The 12,113-nt window shown below is 39.1% G+C and overlaps 1 protein-coding gene across 7 annotated transcripts in view; it reads right to left on the reverse strand.

Annotated features, from left to right (window-relative positions):
• camsap2a (calmodulin regulated spectrin-associated protein family, member 2a) overlaps positions 1 to 12,113 on the reverse strand; it is a 45,094-nt gene that overhangs the window by 15,533 nt on the left and 17,448 nt on the right. For 6 of the 7 annotated variants that reach the window (XM_058760795.1, XM_058760793.1, XM_058760792.1 and 3 more), the window contains exons 3-4: positions 10,180 to 10,341; positions 8,895 to 8,978 (exon numbers count right to left, since the gene is read on the reverse strand). In XM_058760795.1, the coding sequence (XP_058616778.1) occupies positions 8,895 to 8,978; positions 10,180 to 10,341 (246 nt within the window). Of the gene's footprint in view, positions 1 to 8,036; positions 8,050 to 8,894; positions 8,979 to 10,179; positions 10,342 to 12,113 lie in introns of those variants that run through there. The other variant, XM_058760794.1, reaches the window with a different exon arrangement.

The following is a 12,113-nucleotide window of genomic DNA, read 5'->3' on the forward strand; positions in this document are numbered from 1 at the left end:
TAGACTAAAATGTAAGTCTGAGCTGTTTCAACTGAAATAAACTTACACTGACACCAGTAATGTTTTTTTTTCTAAGGCACGATTATAAAAATGACTTAAATGTCCTAATTGAATTATGGCCTAATCCTGGTTTAGTCTAAACCCTGTCTGTGAAACCAGGGACCTGTTTCATGAAACAAGTTTGCCAAATAAGACAGGATTATTTCAGTTATTTCAGTCTGATTTATTGTCAGCTGATTTGGTTCAAAATAAATCAGACTAACTGAAATAAGCCTGGCTTATTTGGTAAACTTGTTTTATGAAACAGGCCCCTGGCCTTGAAGCAGGTTTAGTACTTTTCAAACAAACAAACAAGCAAATAAATAATTTTTGGATTATTTATCCAAAAAATATTGGATTTTATTTCACTTATTTATTTTGTGCAGTTAATGTAACCTATTTTTTTTTTCATTTAGATTACCTTTATAACATTGAAATGCCTTTCATCATCCACAATTTCATTTGACTATTTATTGTTTTATTTTTCATTTATTTCGACAAAATACTTTTGAATTTTCACTGAGACTGAATCACTGAGAAAGAAATAGAAACCAAGCCACCAAAAAATGCTTGCTTGTCGCTGTCAGGCTGGTTCCTGCCATGTTCTTAGTTTTCACAGTTTTAAGCTTCTCTCAACTTTGTAAGGCTTAAATGACTGTAATAAAAGAGGAGTAGCATCAAAAGCATGCCAAAATAACTGCAGGGGTCCAAACTGAAGAAGAGAAAAACTGATGCTCTCTGATCTAAGAGACATTAAACCCTGTGAATCACAATATGAATGCATTTTTACCCAGAATGCCCTAAGAAGACTGCAAAGTTACAGGATTAGTCTTTTGCCACCGGATTAAGTCTAGAAACAAGTGTGAGCTTGAGACCTGAAAAATTAAAATGTGAAATATAGAAATAATATTTTTATTTATATATAGTTTTTTTTTTAATTTTCATATTCAAATAAAATATTTTGTATTATTTCTATATTAATAAAATATTATAATTTATTGTTCTATACCTATATAAATATTTTAAGGGTATACAGTCAAATAGGCATGTACATATGGTTTAATATAAAAATTATAATTAATATTTTTTTAATTATATTTGTATTCATTTTAAAATGTATGCAATGCTAAAAATAAGTTAATATTATTAATTATTAGTAATATTAATAATTAATAGTATTATTTTTATTTATATTTGAAAATTATTATTTAATTATGAAATAGATATTCTGTAATATTTTAAAATGTGTAAAATCTATCAATTAACATTAAAACTTCTTGTGTGGGGATATATATATATATATATATATATATATATTGTTTATTGTTATAATTACTTATTGCTATACCTATTTAAATATTTGTGGGGTATACAGTCAAATATGTATAAAAATATCAATTAATATTAAAATAACACACAATAATACTTTTATACAATTTAAAAAAATATATAAATTAATAATAAATTTATATTATAATAATGGAGAAATAAAATATATATATACACCTCTCCTCCAAAATAAAAATATAATTAATAAATAATTTTGTATTCAATTTTATACATATTATTTATAATTTACACACACACACAATATACAGACACACACAGTGGGGGAAAAATTATTTGATCCCCTGCTGATTTTGTACATTTGCCCACTGTGACAAAGAAATGATCAGTCTATAATTTTAATGGTAGGTTTATTTGAATAGTGAGAGACAGAATAACAAAAAAATCCAGAAAAACGCATTTCAAAAAAGTTCTAAATTGATTTGCATTTTAATGAGTCAAATAAGTATTTGACCCCTTGGCAAAACATGACTTAGTACTTGGTGGCAAAACCCTTGTTGGCAATCACAGAGGTCAGACGTTTCTTGTAGTTGGTCACCAGGTTTGCACACATCTCAGGAGGGATTTTATCCCACTCCTCTTTGCAGATCCTCTCCAAGTCATTAAGGTTTCGAGGCTACCTTTTCAGGATCCTGCCCTCACTGTTTTGTCAGTCTTGTCTCGGTTTCATGATTCTATGTTTGTTTTGTGTCTGAGCACATGACTCTGTCTTTGTTGTTGTCTGCCATGTGCTCCTCCTGTCCTGCCTTCTTGTTACCTGTTACTACGCCCCCTTGTTTAGTCCTTGTGGAGTCCTCGTTTGTCTGAGTGTTGTCACCTGCCCCTCATGTCTCTGATCTCGTTCGTCTGAGTATCGTCAACTGTCCCTCTCGTTCTCTCCTTGTTTGTCTGAGTGTTCCCACCTGTTCCTAGTGTTCTCTTCTCCTTTATATTGTTCTCCCTTTCCCTCGTGTTGCCAGTTCGTTGTGCTTTTGTCTCCATGTGTGCTAGTTAGTCTACCTTTTGTAAGACTGAGAATTCCCTGCCTAGTTGTCTGTTGAGTATTAAGCCTTGTGTCAGTCCCCAGTTTAGTCTCGTCCTGTCCTGTCCTGTCCTGACCTGCAGACTGAGCTACTGGTCTTCCCCCTGAGTCTGCCACGCTGCCAGGCCTGTGTTGTGCCTGAGACATTGTGAATGTGGAGTGGCTGGAGAGTAGTGAGGAGTGTCAGGCCACCGCTGCTAACCTCCGGCCTCCTGCTTCGCTGCCTTCTCTGCTCTCTGGCGGACAGCCATCCTGGACTGGACTCTGTGGCCATTCACCCAGGCCTGCCTGTCTACAAGTCGTTCCCTGCCTATTGTTTGGACTGTGTTTACTCCCCTCCTCACCATCTCACATCTTGTCTGCAAGTTTGTCCAATAAAACTGTTAACACTCACTCTGCATTTGAGTCCTTCCTCCAGATCCTTGACAGAATGAACTGGCCAACACCTGACTCAGCAGAATGAGTATCAAGATCCTGCCACCTGCTAATGCCCGGGAGAGACGCCATCGAGGTCTGGCTAACCTTCGCCAACAAGGCTGGGAGATAGGTGCATTTACCCAGTTTTTCTGGACCATCTCAAGGGGGCTTGATTATGATGATACCACCCTCAAGGACATTTTCAATGCCTGCTTGGATGATCCTGTGCCTAAGTGGGAGATGGAGAACCTCAAGACTTTGAATTTCTGGGACTTCTCAAGGTATCTAGGTCATCGCAACCAGTGGGGAATGCCTCCTCCACCTAAGCCAGCATGCACCAACCACTCCGCTCCACTTCTCTTGTCAAGACCAAGATCCTCTTCTGACTCCTACTCCGAAGCGAAGGGCAAGGATGAAGGGGGATCTTCAGTCGGCTGCATCCATTCATGACTCTGACACCTTCCCAGACACCCGAGTCTGCTGAGATCGCTCATGTTTCCCTTGAACCAGTCAAGTCAGCTGTTGCCATCTCCCAGACAAATAAGTCAGTCCCAGTTATTTCTGAGTCTGTTGAATCGACCTCAACTTTCCCAGAGATAGTCAAGAGCACTGCTGGCATCTCTATTCCAGCCAAGCCCTCTCCAGTTACCCTGTCAAGCCAGATCCAGTCATTCTTGAGCCTGTCAAGCCTACTCCAGTCACTCCGGAGCTAGTCAAACCTGTTCCAGTCACTCCAGATCCAGTCAAGTCCGCTCCAGTCACTGCAGAGCTAGTCAAGCCCGTTTCAGTCACTCCGGAGCCAGTTAAGCCCGCTCCAGTCATTTCCAAGTTGGCCAAGTTGGCAGCTATCCAGTCACTTCCAGTCAATTCTAAGCCAGAATCAACTTCTGTCATCCCTGAATCAGTCACCTTCACTACCGTTATCCAGGAACAAGTTGTGTCAACCACAGTCATCACTCAGTCAATGAAGTTTGCACCAGACACCTCTATCAAGTCAACCTCTGTCTTCCCAGAGTCAACTGAGTGCATTCCTGTTTTTCAAGAATTAATCAAGTCTAATGTTGTCCCTCAGTCTATAAGGTCTGTTCCCAACTTGTCACATGGGCCAGTTCCTGTCTCCACTGAGACGACCAAGATCACTACCTCTCCGCCTGTGTTGGCCGAGTCAGCTACAGATACTACAGAGGCAGTCAACTACGCAGTTTCTATCCATCGGAAAAGGAAGAAAACGGCCTGTGCTGTGCAGTCTAATGCCCTTCCTGTTAGATCCACTGAAGCCATGTTTTTGAATCCTGTCTTGTCTACAGAATGTGTTCCCACCAGTCATGTCAAGACTAAGAACGTTCCTGTCAGTCATGTCATGTTCACAGAGGCTCTTTCTAAGCTGGCTGCTTCTCCTGTCATGGCCACAGAGGCCAATGCAGAGGCTTTCATTTTGCCTGTTCCGGCCATGGAGGCATGTTCCAAGCAGCCTGTTTTCCCAGTTGCATCCACGGATGCCATTCCCGCTAGCCATGTCGAGTCTAAGAATGGTCCTGCTTGTTATGTGAAGTCAACAGGTGTTCCTGTTAGTCAAGTTTCCTGAATGGCCTACTCTCACTGTGTTGGCCACGAAGGCCATTCCAGTGGCTCTCATTCAGCCCGTTATGGTCGAGGAGGCCATCTCTGAATTTTCTGCCGTTCCTGTTGTGCCCCTAGAGGCTGTTCCTGAGTGGCCTGCTCTTAATGTTATGGTCATAGAGGCTATTCCAGTGGCTCACATTCAGCCCGTTATGGCTACGGAGGCCATCTACGAGCACCCCGCTCTCCCTGTCACAGCCATGGAGGCTGTTCCTAAGCAACCCATTGTCACGGCCGCTGAGGTCTTCTCTGAATCTTTTGCCAACCAAAATCAAGTCCACAAGGGAGATTCTCGCCACTCTTGCTGTGGCCACCAAGTACGAAATTCCCGAAGAGGAGCCCCCAGAGTCCGTTATGGAGGAGGTTGGTTCGAGATCCGCTCCAGGTAGTGTGGTCCCTGAGCCCGTCCCAGAGAGAGTGGTGCCCGAACCCGCTCCTGAGAGAGCGGTTTCCGAATCCATTCCAGTGAAAGCAGGCGTCCGTTGGGGGGAGGGTACTGTCAGGATCCTGCCCTCACTGATTTGTCAGTCTTGTCTCGGTTTCATGATTCTATGTTTGTTTTGTGTCTGAGCACATGGCTCTGTCTTTGTTGTCTGCCATGTGCTCCTCCTGTCCTGCCGCCTTGTTACCTGTTACCACGCCCCCTTGTTTAGTCCTTGTGGAGTCCTCGTTTGTCTGAGTGTTGTCACCTGCCCCTCATGTCTCTTCTCTTTTATATTGTTCTCCATTTCCCTCTTGTGTTGCCAGTTCGTTGTGCTTTTGTCTCCATGTGTGCTAGTTAGTCTACCTTTTGTAAGACTGAGAATTCCCTGCCTAGTTGTCTGAGTATTAAGTCTTGTGTCAGTCCCCAGTCTAGTCTCATCCTGTCCTGTCCTGACCTGGAAGCTGAGCTACTGGTCTTCCCCCTGAGTCTACCACGCTGTCAGGCCTGTGTTGTGCCTGAGACATCGCGAGTGTGCAGTGGCTGGAGTGGTAAGGTGTGTGTGTGTGTCAGGCCACCACTGCTAACCTCCGGCCTCGTGCTTCGCTGCCTTCTCTGCTCTCTGGCGGTCAGCCATCCTGGACTGGACTCTGTGGCCATTCACCCAGTCCTGCCTGTCTACAAGTCGTTCCCTGCCTATTGTTTGGACTGTGTTTACTCCCCTCCTCACCATCTCACATCTTGTCTGCAAGTTTGTCCAATAAAACTGTTAACACTCACTCTGCATTTGAGTCCTTCCTCCAGATCCTTGACACTGACGTTTGGCAACTCGAACCTTCAGTTCCCTCCACAGATTTTCTATGGGATTACGGTCTGGAGACTGGCTAGGCCACTCCAGGACCTTAATGTGCTTCTTCTTGAGCCACTCCTTTGTTGCCTTGGCCGTGTGTTTTGGATCATTTCAATGCCCTGGCTGGCTTCAATGCCCTGGCAATGACGGTACATGGCCCCGTCTATCATCCCTTTGATGCGGTGCAGTTGTCCCGTCCCCTTAGCAGAAAAACACCCCCAAAGCATAATGTTTCCACCTCCATGTTTGACGGAGGGGATGGTGTTCTTGGGGTCGTAGTAGAAAGCATTTCTCCTCCTCCAAACACGGCGAGTTGAGTTGATGCCATTTAGCTAGATTTTGGTCTCATCTGACCACAACACTTTCACCCAGTTCTCCTCTGGATCATTGGAAAACTTCAGACGGGCTGTACATGTGCTTTCCTGAGCAGGGGGACCTTGCGGGGGCTGCAGGATTTCAGTACTTCACGGCGTAGTGTGTTACTAATTGTTTTCTTGGTGACTATGGTCCCAGCTGCCTTGAGATCATTGACAAGATCCTCCCATATAGTTCTGGGCCGATTCCTCACCGTTCTCATGATCATTGTAACTCCACGAGGTGAGATCTTGCATGGAGCCCCAGTCCGAGGGAGACTGACAGTTATTTTGTGTTTCTTCCATTTGCGAATAATCGCACCAACTGTTGTCACATTCTCAGAGAGTGCTCCTAATCTCAGCTCCTTCCCTGTATAAAAGACACCTGGGAGCCAGAAATCTTGCTGACTGATAGAGGATCAAATACTTATTTGACTCATTAAAATGCAAATCAATTCATAACTTTTTTGAAAAGAGTTTTTTCTGGATTTTTTTGTTTTGTTATTCTGTCTCTCACTGTTCAAATAAATCTACCATTCAAATTATAGACTGATCATTTCTTTGTCAGTGGGCAAATGTACAAAAAAGCAGGGGATCAAATAATTATTTTCCCCACTGTACATATATTATTTATAACTACAGTATCCATACACAGTATCCATATCTCCATTCAACTGGTGTGTTTATGTGTCAGTCTGGGCACTTCATGTCATGCTGGCTGTTTCAGGATGTTTATAGTGTTGTGTAAGCGCCTGACATTCCTCGTCGGCACTGATTGTGTCCGCAGCGTCTCTCAAACACAGCCAGCAGTCCGCTGCGCCTCTGAGAACTGACTGCTCTCATTAGTGTCAGATGCCCAACCCAGCCACGACCTCAGGACAGGATGGGCCAACTCTGATAGACGCCCCGCACACTTCTGTGTGATGACTCTGCATATTACACAACCTCACCATACTCACATTATCACATTAAGGATGGGATTCTGGGGGAAAAAACTAAATCCTACAATAGTAGCACTGGGAAGTTGGCAGAGGCTTGCGGTCTCTAGGGGTTTAAACAAGGACGCAGTGTACATAAGCGTACCGCACTACTTTCCCTCAAAGAGAAGGTAAAACAAGGTGAGACTGACGTCACCTGTCGTCTGCCAAATACGCTGGGACAGGAAGATGGAATGTGAAGCGTTAAAACATGAATCAGCAAACATTTTGCTCTTACAGCAGCCTGGCAGAAAGTCCACATCAGGATACTGCCGCAAGACTGTGATTCAGCAAAGTCAGAAATACCCTCAACGCAGCAATATGTTATAAAACACGACAACAAGGCTGATGATATCCGTCACGTCCTGTGAACTCAGGTCAACTTAGCAAACATGTATACGGGGAATCTGAGGCAACTTTTATGTAGAATCTGAATAGACTAACAAATCTAGGGGGTTTAAAATGTCTGCATAGAGTCATTTAGACTCACTGAATAATGTTAGTTGTTCTGGAGATATGTTTACAATGCATATTTACAATATATTTTTAATATTTTAATATAAATTTTAAAACTTGGACATTTGATTAATTTGCACAAATCTGTCTTTTTAAGTGGTCCATTTTCACAAATCAGTGCAAAACATTGATTCAACTGATTCATTACATTACTAAAAAATGTCTGAAGTGCTGACATGACATTTTTCATGCTTCATAATGTTTTGTAATAATACAAATTATATTGTTATATTGGTCCATAGAAATGTAATAAACTAATATAAAATAATGTTAATTATAATGTTAATATTAATTATCAATGTTAATGTAAATATTATTTAACCTTGAAAATGAGTAAAACACAGCAGATTTTGAACTTGTATGTTAAAAAAGGATTAAAAGCTAATAATGAATTAAATCATACAACTGTAAAATTAAAATAACGAAATTTTTAAATAAAAACACTAATACAACACTTAAAAAGATTAAAAAGTACCTGCATGTCAACATCAGACAACTGAAAATATATGCAAATAAAATTTAAATTAAAATATTAATTTATTTTATTACACATCAACTAGACAGATAACTGATATTTTTAATATATGGTGTAAAAATTTAAATGAATGTCAATACATTATAGAATAGAATAACAAGGGGTCTGACAGAAACGTTCTCTAAATGCTTTTAAATTATTTTATCTGCAAATTGGTTTTGAAAATGACCGATACCGATAACCATAAAAGGCTTAATATCGGTGCCGATAATTGGTTGACCCCTAATTATAAATTAATATTAAGCAAAAATTATTAATATTATTTATCCACGTCAATGTAGCAAAAAACATCCAGGACAGATTATTTTTTTATTACATTTTTACTACATTTTACTTTGAGCATTAAACAAGATATATAGTGAATATCTTTAAAAGGCTGAAAATATTGATATATTAATACTGTTTAGCTCTTATTGTTGTATATCAATGACAACAAATCTTTAGGCAATGAGTATTCACAAATCTTTTGCATTATTGTTGTGTTCAAGATTGTGAATCAAGACTGTATTTATGTTATTCAGGCTTGTATTGTACAGTACAGCATTCAAGTGTATCAAAATACATAAGTTTTAGAATAATCTATACAAGTATTTGAGTCTTAAGGCATGAAGAATAGAAATTTCACTGGCAGTTGGAGGGCAGAATGTTGTTTTAAGCAGATTTGAGAGACGTACAAGCGCTCATTATGACAAAAATCCATCTTTATCTCTGATACTTTCTGTATTTTCCTCCTACGGATGAAAGTGGCTTCTGAATCATTGCTGCAGTTTAGAGCAAGAACAGGAAGTGCACACTTACCTTTGGATTCTCAACAGGCTCTGCATTCTCCGCCTCCATCCTCCTTTGCTCCTGCATTATGATTTCTTTCAAGTATTCGTTCACCTTGAAAATAAGTAAAACACAGAGGAGTTTTTGAGCTTCTACATGCTTAAAAAAAAAAAATCACTGCCATTCTTTTCACTACAAGCAAGTGTGTTTATTATATTGTTATGTTATGTTATGTTATGTTATGTTATGTTATGTTATGTTTCCCAAACTGGGGATCGTAAGGTAACTGCAGAGAGTTTATGAAAAGCTAATAAATATTTTAAAAATTAAATCAAATAAAAAGTAAAACATTTAGCAAAAGAAGATGAAATTTGTAACTCCTGCGTGTCATGTGATCATTAATCAACATTAGACAATGGAAAATATGCAAATATTAAATTACTGAAATATTAAATTGAAGTCACAGAATACTTTAAGTAAATATTTTAGGTTGAAAGTGTTTAGCTGACAAAAAATTAAAATATTATATTATATTATAGGGATCAATAGGGTTCAATATTTTAGGTTTAAAGTATTTTATATTATAAATAAATAAATAAATAAAACACTAAAAAAAGATTAAATATTTTATTTACCTGCATGTCACATGAATATTAACTTCAGAGAACCGTAAACATGCAAATGTGTTGTTAAATTATTGAAATATTAACTTAAAATCTCAGGGGGCACTTCAAGTAACTATGACAAAAACGTGTATATTATATTACATTATAATATATTATATTATATTGCTGGTATATTATATTGCTAAATGGATTTTTAAGAGATATATTTGCTGATTTGTTGTATATATTCACAGTTTGTATTGTTTATGCCGACAGTAATTCATTAAATGATTATCAAATTTTAAGAATAAATCTGAAACTCAACATTACGGTAAAACGCATAATGTAAAAACACCAAAAACCCTCATGCAAACTCTTTCAAATGTCCATTTAATATCGTTACGGCAGGAAGTCCAAAAAAACCCCCCCTGAAATTTCTGTGCAGTCCCTCATGGCCTGTTTAGCATGTGTGTATACATGTGCGGTACTGTCTTGATTTAGGCTGCCTGTACAGCTGGCCTGCAAGGGAATGTAAACAAAAGTCCTGGGACGCCCCTTCACTGACACTCAGAGAAGCCCTCAGAGATCACAACATATTGAAGCCATGTGCAACAAACCTCTGTCTATATATAAGATGATGATCGGGCACAGTAAATGTATTTGCATTGCATTATGGGTAAGTTTAAGATTCATAAAAAGCACAAAAATACCTTATTCATCCAGCTGGTGACCGCATCCTCTGTGTCATAGGGCACGTCTCCGTCTGGGTAATCGGTGGAGTATTGCTGCATGCAGGCCATCACCTTCTCCACACTCACCGTCTCTACTGTATATGCCATCATCAGCGTGTCAATCATGGCCAGGTGGGCGCTCTGTGAACGACAAAACAATAAAAACACTGTTAAATTGACACAGGCCCATTCTCCTGAATATACATACTGACAATTGTCACTTTCTCAGTTGGCAGTTAGTCATTCCTCTCTAGAAGTTGTTGCCTTGGAAACGGCAGCATCGCTCCCCCGTTGCTCGACCCAATTAGATATAATCTTTCCTGAGATAGGACAGTTGCTCCTGCTGGGGGCCCGTCCTCTCGGCCTCAACATTATAAATATACTATATCACACGAGACGAGCAAAACTGACAGGTGGGACCTCTCCTAAAACCACCTATTAAAAAAAAAATGTAGAATTTTGGCTACAGTTCTGATTACTCGTAATGATTCCTTAAAGGAATACAGTAGTTCACCCAAAATTTAAAATTTACTGAAAATGCTGAACCCCAAGAGTTTGTATTTTCATCGGAACAGATTTGGAGAAATGTAGCATTTCATCACCTGCTCACCAATGGATCATCTGCAGTGAATGGGTGCCGTCAGAATGAGAGTCTAAACAGCTGACAAAAACATCACAATAATCCACAAGTAATCCACATGGCTCCATTCCATCAGCTAATGTTTTGTGAAGTGAAAAGCTGCATGTTTGTAAGAAAACAAATCCACCATTAAGATGTTTTAACTTTAAAACTTTGCTTCTGGCCATAATCCATAATTCCTCCAGTGAAAAAAGTCCATCCTCAGTTGTCCTCTTACATCAAAATCTACTGATGTATTTGTTTAGAACTGATTTTGGACCATTTTCTTTTGTAAACTGTGTTTGATGAACGGTGTGTGCATTCTCTCCTGATTCAGATGAGATTTGGAGAAAGAAATATTATAGATGCTTGAAAACATCTTAATGTTGGATTTGTTACTACAAACACAGCAGCTTTTCACTTCACAAGATGTTAATTGATAGAGTCGTGTGGATTACTTGTGATGCTTTCATCAGCGGTTTGGACTCTCATTCTGACGGCACCCATTCACTGCAGAGCATCCATTGGTGAGCAAGTGATGTAATGCTAAATTTCTCCAAATCTGTTCTGAAGAAGAAACAAACTCAGCTGCATTATATATATTAAAGATCAAGACTACATTAACACCATATTAACATTTTATAAAAACGAATTAATGAAATGCATAATTTGTATCTTTGTGATTTATTATATGAATAACCTGTCAGTAACTACTACAATAATTTAAGTCTCACATTTATAAGCTGTATGTGTTTGATTCACTAAAAAATAAAGTTCATAAAGATGCGGTTACATTAGTGACATTTTGGTGAAATTTCACAACAAAAAATATCCATTGTGAATAGGGATGCATGATATTATCAGAACGATATCGGAATCGGCTGATAATGGCTTACAATGTAAACATCGGCCCGATATGAAAAATTATGCCGATACGCCTTTGCTGATAAGATGAGTAGCGATAAGATCACTTCAGCAGTGTGGTCATTTTTTAATCAAACTTTTGCCTGAATGGTGATTAGATTCACTGTTTTGGATCGCCACTTTTAATTGTTTAAAAGTAAATTGTTTTAATTGTAAAAAGTAAGTTTGTTAAAAACTAACCAAAATTAAAAATAATTTGTATATAATCTCTACACAGGAGAGACTCTGTGCAGTTTCCAAACAAAAGGAAATATATCGGTATCGGCATTGGCTATCGGCCAAAATGAGTTGAAAAATATCGGCATATCGGATATCAGTAAAAAAACAATATTGTGCATCCCTGACTTGGGGGGAGGGGGGATAAAAATCA

The sequence above is a fragment of the Onychostoma macrolepis genome, chromosome 22 (assembly GCF_012432095.1).
Source record: "Onychostoma macrolepis isolate SWU-2019 chromosome 22, ASM1243209v1, whole genome shotgun sequence".
NCBI classification, from domain to species: Eukaryota; Metazoa; Chordata; class Actinopteri; order Cypriniformes; family Cyprinidae; genus Onychostoma; species Onychostoma macrolepis.